The following is a 22,742-nucleotide window of genomic DNA, read 5'->3' as shown; positions in this document are numbered from 1 at the left end:
AAATGTGTGTTTTGTTAATTTTTCACCTCAGTTGGCAACTCAATTACTTACATGAGATTTATAGACAGTAGAAAATAACAATGGGATAAAAACACATAACCTATTAATGCAATGGATATAAACTGGGGTTTTCAAAGATGTGTAACAGCTTTAGGCACCAAAATCCCATTGAATTTTATTGAGACTGAGCATCTAACTCCCTTAGGCTATTGAAAATCCCAACTATAATGGATGTAGTGTCCCTTCATTACTGAAGATCCAAATTAAACTGCAAAACAGATGACTGTTAAAGATACTTCACACTGCTCTGTAATGAACTAACCTGCTAATCCCTTTTCCAGTGCAAGTCCATTATCGATACAAAGAGAAATCATTTAGCAGCAAATACATCATTTGCACAATCAAACTAATAGAATTTTGTATCTATTACCTCCTCATATTAATCGATTCAGTGAGAATACAGAAGATGGGAAAAGGAATTCCTCATACCAACAGGAAAACTATATTGTATGAAAAATATTACTTCCATGTTACAAGCCAATTTTGTACTAAACTGACGTTTCCTCACCAGGAGGAACTAGGACTCCTCATATCACTGTCGGTTTGACCATTTCCCCAATGTGAGGGCTTATTACCAAGAATAACGAACTAGCTATCTCCTTCCTGACACTGCAAGCCAAGAATAGCTACCTGTATTTACCCTCGCAATTGTCTTTAAATCTCCCAGGATTACACTCCCACTGGTGCAGCTGTGCTGGTGCCTGGAATGATCGGAGCACTGGTGTGGTGCCTTTACCAATGCTTCACGTAACCCTGTTCTGATCCCATCGAGATGATAGGGTGATCAAAGTACTGGCACGGCAGCTCGTCTATGCTAGCACTCTTATCGTTTCTATCACGAGCGGCACTGCTGAGAAATGTCACAAAAAATAGGGTAAAGAAAGCTGCACTTCGCATCACAATGACCGACTGTGTTCTGACACTCTTATCCTGTACGATCAGGAGAAAAGCTACTGCTTATACACAGACACATATGATACACTAGAACTAAGGCTCTGTTGCTGAGTTTATAATGGCTGCCATATTGACCTCTGCAGTCACTTTACTATCACAGACTGATTTTCCACTAGGTTCCACTGGGGTAACTATCAGCTACGGTGGAGGTACACCGCCATAAAACTGCTGGAACAGTTTGGAGAAGCCAGCGCCCAGCGTCTACAGCAACACTGTTTCATAAAATTTGGGATTCCTAGATCAAGGAGGAGCTATATCGTAGCCTTGTGTGTCTACTTTGCAGCCTCCTGCCTGCATGGTAGCAGAACCACAGTGGTCTGATTGTCTTGGAGGGCTTCCCTGGCGCCTACTCTGATGGGAGTATTTCAACTAAAGGTTTTTAATCAAAAGGGTTCAGAATCAGACCTTTAAAAAATAGTTCTAAGGTACAGTTTGAGCTTACTGTCCATGAATAAATCCATGTTTGGGGATCTTTTTCTCTATGTACTATTCCCTCTCAATGGGAGAATAGATTCCAGTACATACATGAAAACACAAGAAGAAAATTCATTGTCCCTGGGTGGGTTAGGATACCAATCTAGCCTGAGACAGAACAGAATGGCCTTTGTATCTGACAACAGAAGTAGCATCTCAAGTAACAAAATGCATATCTGTTTCCTGTCATGTTTAACTATGTACTGTACATCTTAAACCTGGTCCATATGAGCACAAAGTTAAAAAATGGTTTAAATTAACTTAGGACAGATTATACCATATATCTGTGTTAAATTACCATGATTTCACCGCTCCCTTAGCCCCCTTATGAATGCAAGGAGCTATGGGACAAGACACAGTTCTATTTCCTTATACCTGGCACCATTTATAGGGTGAAATTAACCTCCTGTGCCAAGTACGCTAGGTCCCATTTGAATCCTATTTCGAGGAGTTTTGTCAGACTTGAATGGTGCACAGACCTTGTGCAATGATGAATTTCACCTATGCTCACCTGCATGGCAGGGTGGGAAAGATCTCCTGCAACATGTGTTAAATGATTTCAAGGTCTGAGATAAACCATTGAGGTGCATCTCTCTGCTTGTGTGGTCATTCAGATAGACACACTGGTGTTCCTTTCAGTGATCGCATACTCCAAGATCTAAGCCTGCAGTTACCAGAATGCTGGGGCCCGGTGCTGCAGGCACTACAGATGTGTCTGTTAGTAGAAGTAGGCACACTCAGTGGGAAAGATTCTGTCCCCTGCTCCACTGTGCAAGTGCCATGAATCTGCCACAATAGGCAGAGGAAGGATTCTCCTGGTGCAGGGAAAGTGAACTGTTCTCTCACACTCATTGGTGAAGGGGACATGTCAGGATCAGGATAGGAGGGGGTGGGTTGAGGATGGCAGGGGTCAGGACCCCATCACAAACTTCTACAGATTGTCTTGGGGGAGGGGAAGAGAGAAAGGAAGAACCATACATAACAGATGCTAGTCATGTCATTTAATGCACGCTTGGAAGGTGTTCAGATACTACGGCAGTGCGGGCCATATAAGAATCTGAACAGAATATGGCTAGGACATGGTGCTATGGGGATTTTAATTTACATTAGGGCCATTTTGGCCCCTTGTCCAGCCCAGAATCCAGGCAGTGTGAAAGCACAAAGCCACCCCCTACTAGGCAATGCTGTTTTGTGCTGCACATCAGCTAAACCCGCAGAGTAATAAAACGTGGTTTTTCTTCTAATCAAACACTTGAGCAAAGTGTGTGCTACATTAAACCTGTAAAACACCTCATAGGCAGAAACAAAGCTGTAAGTACATTGCAGATTAAATACCAATGGTCTGTAGCTTCTGAGAAATGCACATTAATAGGAAATAGTTCCACAATGTTGGTATCCTTCAAGAAACAGACGTGTGTGACAAGTACAGCTGTTCTGCACGGTTATATTGTCCAACATGACATTGCTTGTGCACTTATCATAGAATTATTACACAAAATAACTGAAGAGGGTTTTTTCATGCACATTGCAATGTAACGACAGTTAACCTGTAGGCTTTTTATCCTAATTGCATGTATTTAAAATCATAGCTATGTGGAAGTTTGTGTAACCAGGCAAGATTCACATACTTGAACTAGTTGTGCAAACCTTTTCAGACACAAATACTAGACTTATAGTTCACAAAACTCCAGGGTTCACCCATCTCAAGTATGGAGTGTCACATAGTGAAACAAGTGTGTTGTGCAAACACACAACAACACCAGAGATACATACCAGTTATTAATAAAACAAGGCATAAGCATTCAGTTCTAGTATCCAGAGGCACACATATCTGAATATCCAATCATTCATATAGACTCATATGCATGTATTTGAACGGTCACTTTCAGATGAACTCACCTGTGTCTATTTTAATGGGTGATCACATCACACTTCCAAGTTTGTTTCTTGGCTTTTTAAACAGACTGTTTTCCTTACATTTACTACACTTGTTAGTGTTATGCTTTTTAATGTGATATGTTTTGCAAGAACTGACAATGTGGTAATGCAGTAACCTCAGCAAAGCCTACTTTGCACAACAAAAACAGTGGGTTGGAAATCTCTCTCCTGCACAGGGTTGGAGTAGTTGTATTAAGACTTGAAAAAAAATTAGAGGGCCAAATTTTGCACTCGGTTATGCCCAAGTTACCCCACTCAAGCCCAGTGGGTTCGCTCAGGTGTAAATGAGGGCCGTCACATTGATGCAAACCATCCTAAACACTTTTAAACTGTGCTACTTTTCTTAACTTGGTTTAAAATACACAGAGCCCATGCCAGTGTTTTCATTAGGACAGAAGTCAGTCAATAGCATAGACAAAGACTCTCAATGCATTTCTACAAGTTACCCAACTCCATCATTTCACATGGCTCAGATCATTGGCTATGAGTAATATCTTATTTCATGACTAGTCCCTTTGGTTTCAGTGGGACCAATCAAGGAGTATGGGTGACAGAATCTGGCCCTTGGTTTCTGTAGAAATAAAGGGTTAAAAGGCTTGTGGCAACTTTTAGAATGATGTCCTGGCTGCAGTGTTGTGGCTTTACTAACAGGAAAGCTTCATGCTGCAGAGACAACAACATTCCCACTTACAGCTATTTCAACAAGCAAATATCGCACAGGAAGAGTCATTACACTCATTTTCTCAAAGTTAAAAAAGAGATCAGTGCTTGAAATTCACTTCTCAAAGCTCTGTTTTGACAGGTTACATTAAAATGTACAATGGGCATATTATTAAAGAAGTACATAGTACCTCCTTTATGAGCCAGATTCTGATACCATTCCTCAGACTGAATAGTACCTTCCTCCAACTGCCCTTTGATGTCAATGGGTCTCCTGTTGGAATGTGGTGCTACTCAGTAGGGTTGCCACCTGCTTGGCCCGTTTTTCTGCTGCCTGCTGGTTCCTGGTCAGCGGATGTGGCATGCCAGGTTTTATTTGCTGCCGGCCATGTGCATTGCAGCTGGGGGACAACAACACACTGAAGTCCTGCCAATGCCCTGGTCTTGCTGTGTGTGTGTGTGTGAGAGACATGCCAGGGGCTCCTGGGGTGGGATGGGTGTGGAGGCAAGCTGCTGGGAAGAGGAGGGTCAGGCTGGCAGTGGGGGCACAGCCAGTGTCAACCCTCCTATACAGATATCAGATTCTGACCCTATGCTTTCAAAGCTACCTCAACAAAGAGTCTAACTAGAGAGCTCTGTACTGCACTGACCATCCCTAGCAAAGCTCTCAGCATTTTGTCACTGGCATGGCAAGCTCAGTATTGTAACCCTGAGTTACTCATTAGGGTTGTCATAACATACAAAAGAAAAGGCTAAAACATGTATTTAAAAATAAAATAAATGCAATAAACACATCCCTCCTTCTCAATCTCCAAAATACACACTGATTCCTAAGCATGGGAACTAGCAGAGCTGCTATCTTTCATGGTTATATCAAGATTAACACCCTGCCTATGACGTGATCCCAAAGTCACACTTGTAAATGCCCAACAGACAAACGCTGTGGGAATGGGTGCTGGCAGGAAGGGTATGGGAAATATGGATTGAGAAGCAAAAAGCAATGGAACTGCTTTTGCCCCCCAAGTGCATTCAACAATCTTAGTGCCTTTTCTTCCTTAATGATCTACTCTGATTATACTTTCCTCCAGCCAGAGTAAAAGGCTCTGGTAAATCTAAGTGGATGACTACACCGAAGCTTGGAGGTATAATTCCCAGCATGGATAGACAGACATGCACTAGCTCTGCAGACGCTAGCATGCTAAACACAGCTGGTGGCTACAGCAATATGAGCAGCAGCTCCAGCAACCCACCTGAGTACAATTTCACCTGACCCTTCGGGGACGTACTTGGTTGGCTAGAGCAAGCTGCTGCTCATTCTACTGCAGCTGCTGTGTAGAAACATACCCTAAAACACAACACTCACGTGTACAAAGTAACATTTCAAGTGTTTGGTGGAGAAATGTGTTTCTTTTTAGGCTGCATGGGTCCTATCAGGGAGACAAAGCTTGATCAGAAAATATGACAAGCGAGAAATCACACCACAAACCAATTCACCTGAGCTAACAATTCCAGGTCCTACCTACACGGGTTCCCAAGAGAGGGATGCGTTACTATCTCTCATGGTGGTGTTGCCACTAGGTTCAATGGGTGCCCTGTGTCTCCTGCTCAGCCACAGGAGGAGCCAGATGCCCTAAAGACACTGCAGTTCTGTTCTGTGGGAGCAGAGAGGCCAAGAAGGGGGATTCTACAGCACCTTGCACATCACAGAGACAGTTGCCACCACAAGTCTCTCCAAGGAGGCATGTTAGGACAGGGCATGTGGGTGAGTCACAGGAGTGGCATTTGGATACCCAAACTGTGTGGGACATTGGCACATTTATTTGCAGGCACCATCTAGAAGTCCTGGAAGGCCCATCACTATGACTACTGTCCCTTATTTTTCCTCCTCCTTCACTAAGGTTATATCTACACTGCAATTGGAGGTCTGACTGCTCAGGTTGCATACCCAAGCTAGCTCAGTACAGGCTGCACAAGCACATCAGTGGGCCTGGGTACATACTCATGCTGCTAGCCAATGCCGCTGCACCTGCACTGCTATTTTTAGGTGTGCAAGCTAGGTTCAGCTAGCATGGGTACGCCAATCTGTTCTCCAATCACACCTCCAACTGCAGTGTAGACACACCCTAAAGGGCCATATCCTGATCCACTGAACTCAGTGGCACACCTGATGCTAATATCCATGGGCGCAAGTTTTGGCCTCAAATGCAATGTTCAAAAATCAAGACCAATGCCTCCTGTAAAGCCAGTAAGAACTTGCAGTATGAACGATCAGCTACCCTCACCTGACTCCAGCCCCAACGTCTACCCCAAAGTCCTCAACAGTGGGGAAGAAAGGGTATGGTATCTGTTAGTAACTCAGAGGCCGGAAAGATGGGTGGAGTAGTAGCTCTTGGTGATTTTACCCTCTTGTGCAAAACTCTGGCTTACCAAGCACACAAGAAATCAAAGCCTGCAGTGACACAGGTGCACTGATATAGACTCATAGACTCATAGGTCAGAAGGGACCAATATGATCATCTAGGTATCACTGGGAGTTCAAAAGCAGATTGTGCCACACGCAAGTTGATTTACATCTGATATGTGTTACAAGCTGCTAAGGTGTAGAGAGAGATTCATTGGGGTGAAATTCATGCTTGTGCAGAGAGCCACCACAAGGCCGATGTGCTGCTAATGTTCCACCAAAGACCTCAAAATAAGGCTGAAGTGATGCATAGAACCTTGCACCAATCCTCTGCATAGGAGAAAATTTCATCCTCGCATCAGTTAAAGTATATTCAAACACAGCGTTGAGTTGGTCCGTTTCTACTTCTTTTTGCTACCCTTATTCTCATCTTCCCTTTATTCTCCACTGGTTTAAATGTCACTCACTACAGAGTTGCAGATCTAAAGAATGTCAATAAAGAAACAGACAGCTTGCTCACCTATAGCCTGTTCGAGCACCCATTGAAGTCAATGGATGGACTCCCATTAACTTCAATGGCCATCAGATCAAGTCGCTAGTGGTTTTGTCTAAAGTCTCATCTTTGCAGTGCTAGAGTACCTTAGCAAAGCATTTTCATATGTAATGCAGCATAAACTCAGTTCAATTACCACCAAAATGATCATACTTAACTATAAAGGTTAGGGATTATAATGTAATGTTTCCAACTGAAATGTTTAATTTGTTAGTGTCTTCCCTGTGCTTAATGAACAATTATACTGCAAAGTAAATCAGCTGGAAAGATAACAGTCATTATTTCGTCTTTAAGAGCCAAATTCTGCTTTCATAGTCACACATATTGTCTTCAATGGGAATTGAAGCTGAATTTAGCTCACTGTGTTTTCTAGTATTTTAAGAATTTAGTCCCCCACCACAGTATTAAATATAAAAATGATTTAAATTGTCCATTATGCCTCCTATGGATTTTGAATGACAATTGAAGACACAGTTGATTTATCTGTAATCTATTTTTATGGCTTGGGAAAAGATTTCTGATTTTTCAGCATTGTTGCATTCCCGGGAACATTGAAAGAGTAGCTGAAATTCTAATTTAGTAGAAGCTCACGTTGCATTTCCATGGATGACATAAAACAAAATACTAATGACCAATGCTTAATTTGAAACAGTAAAGATTATTTGTATAACAGTCTTTTTGCCATTACACCTTTGCATATTGTTCAAAACAATATTTCATAGTCTAAAGACCAGAGACATTTTTGATCACAGAAAAATCAACAACAAAAAATAGTTAAAAATAGTCTTCAGTGGACTTTGTTTAGGAATATTATCTCTTTTTCCAGCTGGCATAAATGCGCCTCAGGAACCATAACAATAAGAAAACAAAAACGGCTCTAAATGATTTCACAAGCTTATACTGATACATCTCTTATTTCCTGGTCTGGCTGAACAAGAACAAGCTTTCAGGTAGCCAGTGATAAGTTGGTCTCCCTCTACCTTGGAGATCATGTTGTTAAAAAAAGAAGCTTTACAAAATGATTTAAACAGATTTGAGATGTAAGCCTCCATGGAGATTTACACTCATTGTTTGCATGCATGTTAAAAACTGTATTTCCAGTCTCTCTTGTGCTGCCTGAGAACCATTTTGCCTTTGTAAAATCTGCAATTATATTATAACCCATAAGTAGCTTTCATTTTTGTATTAAACACTATAAATACTATGTTAGTAATACTAAACTATTTCTATCGACTTATTTGTAAAAAGAAAAATATATTATATATTTATATTTTTTATAAAGTGAATTAACACTGGGAAGGTGTGGGGATGTAGTGTACAATCACAGTTGATGTGTATTATTGGGCATAAATTCAGAGCTTAACAAAAAAACTGTTCAATTGAAATCCACCTTTCAGGCCGTGTCGGAGGAAGAGTCATAAGAAGCTGACACTATGAAGTTGCCAGAACTGGAGTGGCTTGCCATAGACTGGGCAGCTTGTTGACTTAAATTGTTACAGATTAGCACCAGCTGGTTACTCTGTGCTTCAGACAGGGTGCTGCAGCTCTGGTAGACGCTGAAGTTGGTCTTTCTGCCAGGGATGTTGCCCTTCTCACACATTGTCTTTACCATCTTTGCAAGCTTGTTTTTCCCCAGGGCTTGACAGTTGTACCAATGAAGTGCAGCCAGGTTGACAACTGGCTTGATGGACAGGTAGAAAGGAGCGTCTTCGTATCGCATTGCAGGGGGCCGTCTTTGAGCATACTCCTTGTAGTCTTGCACCGGGCAGGTCTGTGGAGCATGCTGGGTGGCATAGACTCTGGAATCAGTCCCTCCTCTCTTGGTTTTGGCATTCAAATCCCCAGTCTCTTGCCCCATCCACTCCAAGTATTCCAAGCCTGTTTCTGTCACCCGGAGCCTGATATCCCCCCATTTGAGGGTGGACCCATGAAAACCTGTGCAGTGTCCAAATGCCTTAGTATTATTTAGCCAGACAAGGTTCAGCAGCCCCTCGGGATTATATCGACTCAACAAGCCTCTTTTGCGTAGGATAAGCTCATCAGCAAAGGTCAGCTTCATGGATTTGTGTGGCTTGTTTCCTTTACCTTTACACCTCAGCTCTATCTGCTTTTGCTTCAAAGCTTCTTGAGATCTCTTGAACTCTTTATCCCTTGTAATACTGTATCCATACCTGTGTTCTTTGAGATAGCGCTCCAGCCCGCACTGATAGTTGGCCAAGCTGTTTGGCTCATATTCTGAGCCATCCTTCTGTCTGGCATCCACAAAGAAGGAAGCTAGGTATGCATCGAGCTCTTTGCAAGGGATGACATAGATTTCCCGGGTTTCTGAGGGATATTTGGAGATGAGGAACTCTCTGAAGTTACGGAGAGCCGTCTGAGTGCTGCGAATGGTTTTCTCATTCTGCTCCCTGCTTAGTTCCGCTGCTCTCTCATCCTGGTCTGACAGAGGAAAAAGAATAGACAAGTGAACAATGAGTTTGTGTGACATGTTTTCCCCCAAAATAATTTCCTTAAGAAAGGAAAAAAAAAATCAATTTCACAAAGATCATTGGAAAACATTATTACATACCTGTCTCATGTTTGAAAAGCCAACTTCAGTTTCACAAATGATGTTACTAGAGTATCGCAAAAAAACAATCAAAATGAGCTCGTCCTGTCACTGGCGCACCCTTGGGCGCATGGAGATTTGTGGAAAAGTCTGGGACTAGAGGTAAGTCTGCGTTTTCGAACAAATGTGAGATAGAAAACTTGTAGATTGATTCCACTGCTGTGTGCAGGGGCCCAATTCGAGTAGCTAAACCCATTCTGAATTGCTTCATTTGTGAAACCAGAGGTTGTACTGGTTCCAATTACAAAACAAAACAAAACCAAATCATCATATTTATTCCATTAAAAAGTATCTTTAATGAGATGCATTTTCAAGTACTAAATAAATATAGACAGAAACGTACAGAACAGTATTATAGCACAACACACCCAAACACAAAGGGTTTGCATAAAGACATACTACAGTGCAATGCATAGTTTACAAGCAGGGCCGGCCCTAGACCAAATGGCACCCCAGGAGAGGACCATCTTCAGCGCCTCCCCCACCCCCCCCCCGATTTGTTAAACTTTTGAATACCTTATTTTTTATTGCATTTGTATCCCATTTTGTGACTTTGATGCACAATTTGCATGCATGATTTATCCCGGTCATATAAGATGATAAATTTGCACATTAGGATCTGTAAATCTGTATTTATTCATGCACAGTACCCTGAGCTCAGCACCCCAGGCAGTTGCCTGGGTCACCTGTCCCTAAATCCGCCCCTGTTTACAAGTATACAGATATGAAAGATATAGAATATTTAGTCTTTAGGGGACAGAGAAGAAAAACATCAGTAGCTACCAAGACAGCACTTCACAAATTCACTTAGGCTTAAGATCACCTACACAATCAGGTTTCTTCTTGAGAGTGGAACCATTTCTCCTTGAGGACTGACCTTTCTTTCATGCTGGAAAGCTTGGCAGAAGATCAAAATCTGGAAACAATTTTATGCTGGTCTACAAGGATATTTTTATAGGCCTTTGTGATCAGTGACAAATCAAACCACAGTTGTTAATCAGAGTTCAAGCCAGCGCTAAAGATAACTTTAGTTGAGCTACTAATTTTCTTGCTGAACATGGCATGAAAAGCATAAAAAGGAAAATGGTCCTTACATTTAAATTACATGTGATATTGAAAGACTATCTTCTTTACATGTGCAAATTACCCACCTATACGAGAATGTAATTTAGAAGCACAAAAGGTGGAGTGGTCTCTTCAGGTATATGACAATGCTTAATGGTATCAGAAAATGATAAACAACAAACACAAAGAGGCAATATTTCAGTGACAAGCACAAAGAATTAGCTATTCTCTGTTGTAGTTAAAGAAACTTGGTTCTGACATTTTTCCAATTAACAAGCAGAAATGATTTAGGCTTATTTTATGTGTTGTTAAAAAAAACCAGTACATACAATTTCATTGTGTTTTGCCCTTTGCGGGTCACCTTTAAAAGTGTCCTTATTTATAACCGCTGATAGGTCCTGGCATTTGCATTTCAGTGAGAACACAGTAACACCTAGCGACCAGCTGGATTTATCCAACTTACACATCACTTACAAATGTTGTACAAGACAATGTGCACTACTCACTCTTCCTGTTTAAATCAGGCCAAAATAACATCAGGCTAGTTAACTCACCCATGTTTGGTGGGTGATGCTCACAAATTCATTTTCTTCTGCTAGCCCTCAAACACTGGCATCATCCACATCTTAGAGCATTTTGGAGGATAAGTAGGATTTTTCAGTTGGTCTGAAGCTCACTTCTGGGCACTAGAAGGAGCTGGAACTGGCCACTTTTCCAGATTAGATTAGAAGAGTACGTTCTCTCATGAAAAACACTCTCAGCACCTCCAGCCCCCCTCTTGTTAGCCCTGTGAATGGTTCTGCCTCTCAGCCCTGCCTGCAGAGGGAAAAGCAGCACTGTATGCAGCCCACGTGCCCTGACGGCACTGTGACATACCATAACAATGATATTCAGGGTTGCTCTCCAGTCACCCCAGATCCCCTGCTCATTGTAGTGAAATGCAGGAGGAAGAGGAGACAGGGCCGAACAACGTACTGGATGCCTGCCCTCTTAGGTTGCTATTTATCACTTTCGTTTTCTTCCTGAAAAGTTGACAGGTATGTAATTTGGACATCAGATGTTTAAGTTTGACAAGGCGTCATATTTACATTTTTCCTTTGATCATTGTGACAAAGATGAAATATTTCTAATATACCCATAATTCAAGAGAACTAGTGAGTCTCCAAGGACTCAACATGGATGCATCTTGAGATATCTACTCAACTCCAGTATTTCATCTATTGTTCAGATAAACATAGGAGTTATAGCGTCTATATTCACTTATCCAGACAAAGAAAAAAGCATAATACAGTCACCAGACTGTTTATCATCTGATGCATGCTTCCAAGAGTAATCAGGATCAAAACAGGAGTTCTGCAAAAATTGCTGCTTCACATTTATTTTTCATGAATTACTTCCATACTGAAAATTGCTTAGTTTATAAGTAACTATGTTTTTTTCCCTAATAACCAGCAAAACATGATGATTTTAATATCTGAAAATCCAGCTTGTAGTCTATCTACTTGCAACCTCATCACCACCAACAATAAGGATCTGGAATCAGAAATCAGCTGGCACGTCTGCTGCTGATGAATAAAAAGGAACTGTTTTTCAACAGCTGCATTATTTCTGCACTACTGAGTCATGTGCCTCAGTGCTTTGCTGAATCAGGGCCTAAGAGCAGAATGATCCTGTCTCCCTGTGTAACTGAAATAGGTCATCTCTGCTGTCTAGGTGATGATGGACAACATGTATAGAACCTCCGCACAGGACAAAACCAGCTTTTGCCTAAGTCTGAAGATCATCTCCCTTGAACACCTCCTGTGAGACACTGAGTGTTCTCATTAATGCCGGGGGGAGCAGAGAGAGATCAGCTCCACATATGGCGTGCTCGGTATCTTGTAGGTTCAGGCCCTAATCCACTTGAGTGATGCTGCTTAATTCTGTCCTGGAATGAGAGCCTCACTCCTGGTCTGGCCCCTATACACTAGGCAAGCGCAGTTTAAAGGTGCCCTAAAAGCCCTGGTTCCAGCCGGGGGAAGATTCCCCCAGGACCAGCACTGGAGAACACAGACAAAAGGCTACTCGCTGAGGACCCCCATCAAAAGCTGCAGAGCAGGGTGTGTGCCAAGATGCATCTGGGAGCAGAAGGCTGTGTCAAGGACAGATGGGGCTCCAGAGATTTTCAGACAGGGCTGCCTAAATTATCCTGGGGGCCTCCCCAGCTCCCAGAGCAACCCAAGACTGAGAAGGTGCATTCCGCCAGAGTAGACAACTAGTTTTGGCAGCCCCATTTTATGGATCGAGAAACTGAGGCACAGAGAGATTAAGTGACTTGCCCAAAGTCACGCAGAAAGGCCAGGAACAGAACCCATATCAGATCTCCTGGTCCCAATCTTGCTTCTTAACCACAAGGCTAGGCATTCAGTGGAACCCACACATGGGATGTTGATCCCCATGCAGGATAAGTGGAATGGTAAAGGTCTGGGACTGTAAACATCCCCTTTGAAGCACACGCCATCTGTCAAAAGAACCCTGCTGAATCAGGTTTCTGCAGTGAACATGTGAATAAAAAGTAACACCTCTGTTTTGAAGAGTAACCACGTTATTGATGTTGATATAAAAAAAACCCAGTATACCACAATGGAGACTAACCTATCAAAGCCTGGGAAAAACCCTTTTATTCTGGTAGGGTACAGTGTTGAAATAAAGAGCTGATGCTGTTTAAAGCACAGAAGAAACATTTACTTCAGTACATCAACCACCATTTATAAGTCATCAGTATTTTGACTGGCAGCCCACATTTCCATCCCCACCCTCATACACACTTAAAATAATGTTTCTGTATACATAGCACATACAACGGCTTCCTGTTAAATATGCCATAAATCATCACTTGTTAAATGATGGCTTGTCACAACACAGGAGAAACACACAGTCACTCATCTTTTCTGAACTTGTGAAGATAAATTTCGTATCTGCAAGGAAGCTGTTATAAATCCTCTGTGCTTTAAAGATGTCTGCTAGTTACTATTAACTATTAACAAATCAGTGCCGTCAATATCTTCTGATTAATTATTTCAGTGGTCTGGTGTGTCATTTTGCATGGGAGGCAGGGATTTTTAACCACAATGGGGCAGGTGCTCCACTGGTGTAAATCAGCAGAGATTCATGGTAGTCAGCAGACCTACAGCAATTTACATCAGCTGAGAGTCTGGCGAAATGGGCCTGATTTGCCACTGTGTTACTCTGATTTTATCCCGATGTAACTGTGGTGAATCATGCCAATTACATTAAAACGCTGCACCTCCATTGGCATAAGCCAGGGGTAAAGCCATGCAGAATCACGCTGTAGAGATATAATTCTGACAACCAATGTCTACCCAACAGAGATTTCAAACAGCAACCTGTATTCTACAAGAGTTGCAAGGGGGCAAATAATTCGGTTTCTATTCTCCCTGGCCTCATTAAAATCTTAACTCCCCCCATCTCACCTATAGGAAATGAGGAAGAAGGGAAGGTTTAAAAAAAAAGTTAATGTAGCCACAAAAATGTACGGACATTACCTAATAAAGATCTGACACTTAGGAGTGCTGGTAAGGATCTGGAGTTCATTTCCTGGTCTCAGCCATATGATCTGGGTCAGGGGGACAAAGGTCTACATCCCTGTCCCAGGACAGTGGTCAATATCCACTGATCCCAGTGCCTAATGTTACTCTTAACTGAGTAACTACAGGTTCCTGTCATAGTCACCCTTGTCTCGCTTTTCCCCTTTTCCTGTCCACATCCCGCCCTTGCTGTGTCATGCTGAATTTGCATTATGCACTCTGCTGAGCCAAGTTTTTCTGAAGTCCTAGCAAATTATTTTGCTGCTTGATAGAAATTAAAAAAAATTAAAAACATCTATAGCATTGATACGGCCTGTGTATTCTCAGGCCAGAACCCTGCTGGTAACAACCTGAAACACTGGTGGCTTCCATTCAGTACAGAGCTCTGACCAGTTTTTTTCTGACAACCTAGTCTACTCAAACTGTACTCGACTGAGTTTGCTGGCAGCACAAGTTAATAAAATTGCTTTGAAAAGAATAAAACTGTCCATACTGGTCTGTGCAGCCCCACTTGACTGTAGTATTGAAGCACCTCGAGTTGTTTAATGTATTTGTGCTCACAACACCCCTCAAGGTGGGGAAATACTATTATTCTCCTTTTACAGAAGGGAAACTGAGGCACAAAGAGACTAAGGGACAGATCCTCAAAGATATTTAGGCACCTAACTATCTTTGTGGATCTGGGCCTAAGTGACTTGCCCAAAGTCACACAGAAAGTCTGTGGTGGAGCAGGAACTGAACGCAGATCTTCTGATTCCCAGACAAGTAACTTAACCAGATCATCATTCCTCACTAAACTACAGCTGTGTTTAACTCAGTTGTAATTACCATGGTTCGGATGTTTTTCTGTTCTGATTGCAGTCTGGATAAGGCCTAACATTAACAATTGAATTACAAACTGACGGTTGTTTTTATTTCAGCATGAAAAGTCATTGGGGAACACTGAATAAGACAGCTGCATTTCAACTCTTCTGTAGTTATACACAAAGGAAACAAATATTTGCTTTAGTTAGACTCAGATGCTGGTTTCTTTAAGGTTCAAAAGCATATGGTTTATAACATTACTGAGAGTCACCAGACTGAGCTACCACAGGGAGTCTCAGATTCAGTTTAACTGAACTTATAGACAGTTAGATCTTGGCAGAAAGATGCTGCTGCTTGTGATGTGGTTTTCTTATAAGCTGCTTGTGTAAAAGGGAATGTCTATACTGAAAGGGAAGGTCTGATTGCAGTAGGGTGACCAGATATCCTGATTTTATATGGACAGCCCTGATCTTCTGGGCTGTGTCTTATATAGGTGCCTATTACCACCTGTCCTGAATTTTCACACTTGCTATCTGGTCACCCTAGATTGCAGCACAGGTAGGCATCCCTGTGATCACTTTAATCTACAGTAGTGAAGATGTGGTGGGACAGGCTTCAGCAAAGATTAGCAACCAAAGGACAAGCCCACTAGGGAGCTGGGCTGCATACTCAAGTTGTTAGCCTGTCCTGAAGCCCATGCCTCTATGTCTATACCACTACTGTTACCTTGGCTAGCTAGGTTAAAGCTAGCGTGGGTATGCCTGTCCGCATTGCAATTACACATTCATTTGTAGTGTACACGTACCCAAAGTTTGTTCACTGCCCAATTCTCTCTCTGATTAGAACAGATTAAGCGCAAACCTACTGCCTACAGAATATTATAATACAAGCTAACAAAAATGTGCCCTGATGTCAAAAACATGCCAGTATGGTGCTAAGTGCTCACAACTCCGTGCTGAAAACACAACACACAGCACCTTGCAGGCTTCGTGCCTAGCACTACAATACAGTTATTCTAGAGACTTGCTCACAGTAAATGCTAATGTTACATTTACAGGCAAGGCCATACCCAGAATACAAGCAACTTTTATGATCACAGAATTCAGAAGAGAGCAATCTGGCTCTTCGTTCTGTCCTAGAAATAACATTGGAAAGTCACTTTCTCTTCTCAGTGTTGTAAAGGTGGGAAACCACCTCTTCCCAGACTCAGAGGTCTCATTGATAAATGGTGCCTGAGACTATGCAGAACCATTCCAAGAGTAAGAGATCCCATAATAACAGACGGCACAGCACTTTAGAATGATATCTCTGGCATTTTTATTCCCTCGCTATCTGTTAAGAATTGACTTTGCTTGGCAGCTCCTCCTCCACCCACCCACCCACGCACCCAAAGTGCAGAAGGGCTTCAGTTGCAAAATATATATTTATGGGTTTTGACATATAACAACTTCTGAACTCTGCAGAATCAAAAGGAACAACATGGTGGCTAAGGATCACTTTTAAGAAAAAAACCCACACCAGACACTGTGCTTGAATTTTTACCCAGGTCATTTATATTGCCATGGAATTCTGCCTATCAGTTAAACTTCCCTCCTCTAAACACCACAATGCTTAGGCCAAAGACTATATTTTTATGTTTTCATCAAGTGCTTTCAATTGCATGAAAAATCTCTAAGATTGCTAATGTTTCTTAATTAAAATCCATTTGCACATGCTCTTAAGGTTTTCTGGTAAACACAAATTTCATTTATGATCAATTAACTTCCCCAAAATTACAAGTGAAATATTTCGTGAGTCCAAAATTAAGATATATTGAGATTTCCTAGAAGAAAAGTAAATGCAGATTCCAAGTAAATGAGCATAAGACTATTTGTAACCTGATATCTCAATAAAGTAAGAGTTTCTAAAATAAACATCAGTTATCTGTCCATTTTTTACAGGATGTACATCTGAACAGATGTTAAGGCAGGCTGTAGTTTTAATTTGGTTTTTCAGTATGTATTCTTTTCTCTCACTTTTAACACAATCAGGGCCGGCCCTAGACCAAATAACACCCCAGGCGAGGAGCATCTTCGGCACATCCCCGCTCCACCCAGTTTGTTAAACTTTTGAATACCTTATTTTTTATTGCATTTGTAGCCCATTTCACAACTCTGATGCGCAATTTGTGTGCATGATTTGTCCCCGTCATATAAGACGAATAATTTGCATGCTAGCATCTGTAAATCTATATTTATTCATGCACAACACCCCGAGCCCGGCACTTCCCAAGCCAGGCAACTCTGGCAGTTGCCTGGATCACTTGCCCCAAATCCAGACCTGACCACCAGATCCTTTAAAGATGTGGGGTAAAATCCTGGCCCCATTGAAATCAATGGCAGACCTGCCATTGACTTTAATGGGGCCAAGATTTTACCCATGAATGCTACAAAATTTGAAGCCCAACTCTACAAGGCTCTGAGTTCTCTGAACTCCCTCAGAACCTTACAGGATCAGGTCCATAAACAGTGAGTGCAGCTGATACATAGATGGTCACCTCCTCAACTGATGTAAATTGGCAGAGCTCCTTTGGCTTCCGTGGAGCTTTGCAGATGTGCACCAGCTGAGGATCTGGCCCTAGCTGTTTAGTTATTTAGAAGAAAACAATCCACCTCAAATTAAAATTAAACAGACACTTTCTTCACCAGCCTTCCTGACCCACCCTTCTTTTATTTATTTAGGAGATTGGTGCTTCTCCTTTTCAATATCTGCAACACTTTAGTAGCAACCTCGGAATACAGGGCCTGAAACGTACTTTCAAAGTTTTTGGTTGTTTTTATTTTATTTTGTTTTAAGTGTAACCTTAACATTGACCCTTCTGTCTGTCTGATTTGGAGACTGTTTGTTTGTGTGTTTGAGTTGGTGTTTTTTACATTGTTTCCCACTTAAGCTACTGAAACTTATTTACAGCCTTAGCTCTGTGTCATGAAGATTTTGTCTGCGAATACCTAATTTTTTTTAAACCTCAACTGCTGTCTGATGCATTGGTGTGCATCACTGGCTTGAGAAGATGGAATGCACTATTTCTGCATTGGTAAGGTATTCACATGAGGCACACCACCCCAGGAGCCCTTGTGAGGTTTATATGCTCTGTATGAGTGCCTACTGTGTCTACATATTAGTTATAACCCCTGCAGGATTCTTGGCGGTAGTTCATAGAAATACTTGGACCCCTTTATGATCTATGAGACTCTTTAGACCATCTAAGATCTATAAACATGGATTTATGTTTCACTGCATACAAACAGAGAAGTTAGATACAACACATAAAATATTCTGGCTGGAAGATTGCAATACAAGACTATTTTTATTCTTAGAAAGCAGGATGATAACATATAATAGCCCAAATCAGAAAGAGACAAAGCAGGTTGCTCCCTAAGGCAGAGAGGCACAACTCACCCCCACCTTGTTCTAGGCTGGCTCTTTCTATATCAGGGGTCCGCAAACTGTGGCATGTGTGCCAAAGGTGGCACGCAGGCTGATTTTTAGTGGCACACTGCTGCCAGCCAGGGTCCCGGCCGCCGGCCCCACTCAACCTGCTTCTGGCCTGGATTATGGAACCCCAGTCCAGCAGCAGGCTCAGCGGCTCAACCTGCTGCCAGTCTGGGGTTCAGTCTGCGCCCACGCTGCTGATGTGGCACGCAAAACCTTTTACTGGCATGTGAAACCTTAAATTAATGAAGACTTGGCACACCACTTCTCAAAGGTCGCTGACCCCTGTTCTATACAAATTTGCAGATTATATGAATTCCACTGACTTTTCATTGGCTTGGATCACACATCTCTAAAACCCTCCCTCCTTAACCCAGCAAATTACACCCAAAAACGTTTCTCCTCAGGGAGGACAATATAATAACCCACATCTGAACTCTCCTGGCCAAGTTCTTTTTGAGCTACATGGGAGCATCTAAAGAGATTAGAAAATGTCTCAAAAAAATATGAAAACGGATTATTCAAACCATGGTACCTGATCTTGACTAAGCCTTATTCAATCACCTCCAACTTTAGGAAAAAGTGCTCTTCTGTCAGAGCAGCACACATGAAAAAACTCAGGATGATTAGATTAATTCTAGGGATGGTATGTGTCAAAATAGGTTTACATTGTAAAGCTACCACGTAAATATCAACTGCGGAAAGAGTGTAATCTTTCCATAATTTCTGACTAGAAATAGTCATATGTAGAGCTCTCTTTTCTGAAACAGATGCTTTAAATTGAAAATGCAGATTTTAAAGTAAAGTATAGCGCAGGAGACAATTTTAGCAAATGTAATTTTGTTGGTGTTAATATTAAGTATAGAAAACATACTCCCTTTTTGCCTACGACTTTGTATTAATGACTTGGTACAGGTGACCTTTCATGACAATTACTATATAGTAACGTATTAGCTTTGTGGATTATTTGGCTGAGGAAAATCAGAACAACGTGTCAGTGACCATGTAATTTACCCTGGGAACTAGAGGTTGGATGATACGTTATAGAAGTGATGCATTCCAAGAGGACTTGGCTAGCTAGTACCAATCCAGGAAAGGCATCACAGACAACCCTCCGACAAATTTCAACCTTTCTCCCCAGTGAGGCCCCAACTGAGCAAAGCATAGGACACAGTTCAGGAAACACTTAAGCACATGCTTAAAATGCATTGGAATCAATGGAACTTAAGCGCGTGCTTAATGTTTCACTTAACACAGGTGACTTGCTGTGTCAGGGCCACAGTCAAGATCATCCATGTACGGTATTGAATGTATTTTGAGATAGGAGAAGAGAGGAAAGTGGAAAACAGCTCAAAATGAAGGCAGACAAAGAAAAACATGACGTTTGGGGAGACAAAGAAAAACATTATGACACTCTTAGAAATGCCCCCTTGGTTGAATTACATATATTTTTAATTAATCTGGAAGCAGAAGGAAAAACAAAAATACAAAAGCTCCTGGGCTATAAATAAAACCGTGGCCCATATTTTGCACAACGCCTCAGCCTCAACATTTGTGTCAGTGTATCTGCACACTCAAAGAGTGAGATTTGCAAACAGAATTTATGAATGCAAGCTGCGAAGCTAGATGCCTATCTACCTGGATTACTCATGCAAAATTGCAAGCACAAATTTCTATGCCATGTTTGGAAATGCGGCCCTCCATGGTTCATGCCAAAAACAATCTCAAGCCCAATGGTATTTGGGTCCACTAAAGATGCTACGCTACAGGCAAGGCTACCAATACCACCATTTCCTAGATGGTGAGTGTGCAGGGGCAGGAACTCTCTGTGTTATTTCTTTGTACAGTGCCTAAAATACAAAAAGGAACCTTAATCCCAGTTTGTGCACTCTAGGAATTACCACAATGATAATAATGAGAATATAGTATGTTGTGATCATATTGATTAAGGTTAGAGTTACCGAAGATGCCTTTTTGGGTGCCTGTTTTGCTGTGGATCATATCAGATAAATAATATACAGTATTTATTCCCCTCAGAGGCAAGGAGAAAAGAACAGGAGGAACATGTACCCACTAACATTTTAGTCTCCTCTTTATAGAATCATAGAAATGTAGGGTGGGAAGGAATCTCATGAAGCCATCTAGTCCAGCCCCCTCTACTGAAACAGACCAAATAAACCTAGCCCACCCCTAATATAATATATGGAGATATATCTGTCCCAGAGAACTGGGAGGGACCTTGAAAGGTCATTGAGTCCAGCCCCCTGCCTTCACTAGCAGGACCAAGTACTGATTTTGCCCCAGATCCCTAGCTGGCTCTCTCAGGGATTGAGCTCACAACCCTAGATTTAGCAGCCCTGTGCTTAGACCATTGAGCTATCCCTCCCCCCAACAGGTGTTTTTCTCATCTGTTCTTAAAAACCTCCAATGATGGGGATTCCACAATCTCCCTTGGAAGCCTATTCCAGTTCCTAACTATCCTTATAATTAAAATTTTTTCCTAACATCTAACCGAAATCTCTCTTGCTGCAGGTTAAGTCCATTCTTTTTTGTCCTACCGTCAGTGGACATGGAGAACAATTGATCACAGTCCTCTTTATAGCAGCCCTTTCAGGGGGACCAATTACAGTCTTCAGTCATCTTTTCTCAAGACTAAACATGCCCAGTTTTTTTAACCTTTCCTCATTAATCAGGTTCTCTAAACCTTTTATCATTATTCTTGCTCCAATGTGTTTATATCTTTCTTAAAGTGCAGCGCCCAGAACTGGACCCAGTTCTTCAGCTGAGGCCTCACCAGTGCCGAGTAAAGCAGGACAATTACCTCCCATGTCTTAGGCTACGTTTACACTACGCGCCGTTTCGGCGCGTTAAAATCGATTGCTCGGGGTTCGATATATCGTGTCTGGTCTAGACGGGGATATATCGAACCCAGAGCGCGCTTAGATCGATTCCGGAACTCCACCAAAACAAACGGAGTTCCAGATTCGACATGGCGAGCCGCGCACATCGATCCCGCGCGATGAAGACGGGTGAGTAAATCGATTTTAGATATTCGATTTCAGCTACGCTATTCTCGTAGCTGAAATTGCGTATCTAAAATTGATTTTCGCGCGTAGTCTAGACGGGGCCTTACATATGACATCCTGTTAATACACTCCAGGATGATATTAGCCTTTTTTGCAACAGCATCACATGGTTAGCTTATCTTCAGTTTGTGATTCACTATAACCCTCAAATCCTTTTCTGCCATACTGCTGCCTAGCCAGTCATTCCCCATTTTATAACTGGGCATTTGCTTTTTCCTTCCTTAGTGAAGTACCTTTGCATTTGTCGTAATGGAATTTCATTCAGTTGATTTCAGACCAATTCTCTATTTGTCACGGTCATTTTGAATCCTAATCCTGCCCACCAAAGTGCTTCCAATCCTCCCAGCTTGGTGTCATCTGCAAATTGTATAAGCACGCTCTCCACTCCATTATCCAAGTCATGATTGAAAATATTGAATAACAGAACCTTGGGGGACCCAACTAGATACATCCTGCCAGTTTGACAGCAAACCCTTGATTACTGCTCTTTAAGTATGATCTTTCAACCAGTTGTGCACCAACCTTATAGTAATATCATCTAGACCACAACTTCCTAGTTTGCTAACAAGATTGTCATGTGGACTGTATCAAAATCCTTACTAAAGTCTAGATATATCACATCTACAGCTTCCCCTACCCTCATCTGCTAGGCCAGTAACCCTTTCAAAGAAGGAAAGTAGGTTGGTTTGGCACGGTTTATTCTTGACAAATCCATGTTAGCTATTACCTATCACCCTATTATCCTTGATTGTTTAATTTGTTCCAGTAGCTTTCCAGGAATCGAAGTTAGGTTGATTGACCTCTAGTTCCCACTCAGTACTAATAGAGGATTAACGCATTCCCATGCATGGCCCCAGAAGGGTCACAGTGTTGTACTAGGGCACTTAGATGCCTTTATTTTAATGAGAACATTGGCGATAATAATGCACTTGATCTCAAAGGGAGAGCCACCTTCACAGAGCACAATTTGCCTGCTCTTGATTTAAATGCACTCCAGCCAGCAGATAAGAAACAGAGTTAGAAAATGCAGCGAGAAAATGAACACAAAGGATGCAAAAACAAGGGAAACAATGAAGAGGTG

The 22,742-nt window shown here is 41.9% G+C and overlaps 1 protein-coding gene across 3 annotated transcripts in view; it reads right to left on the bottom strand.

The window, feature by feature from the left end:
* Positions 1–22,742, bottom strand: part of KIAA1958 (KIAA1958 ortholog) — a 128,149-nt gene that overhangs the window by 27,297 nt on the left and 78,110 nt on the right. For 2 of the 3 annotated variants that reach the window (XM_075067384.1, XM_032763577.2), the window contains one exon: positions 7,413–9,479. The exons of the other annotated variant lie outside the window; for it this stretch is intronic. In XM_075067384.1, the coding sequence (XP_074923485.1) occupies positions 8,434–9,479 (1,046 nt within the window). In that variant the 3' untranslated portion in view covers positions 7,413–8,433. Of the gene's footprint in view, positions 1–7,412; positions 9,480–22,742 lie in introns of those variants that run through there. 3 annotated transcript variants of the gene reach the window in all.

The sequence above is a fragment of the Chelonoidis abingdonii genome, chromosome 6, assembly GCF_003597395.2.
Source record: "Chelonoidis abingdonii isolate Lonesome George chromosome 6, CheloAbing_2.0, whole genome shotgun sequence".
Taxonomy (NCBI): domain Eukaryota; kingdom Metazoa; phylum Chordata; order Testudines; family Testudinidae; genus Chelonoidis; species Chelonoidis abingdonii.
The sequence above is the reverse complement of the archived record's forward strand: the minus strand, read 5'-3'. Positions and strand labels throughout refer to the sequence as shown.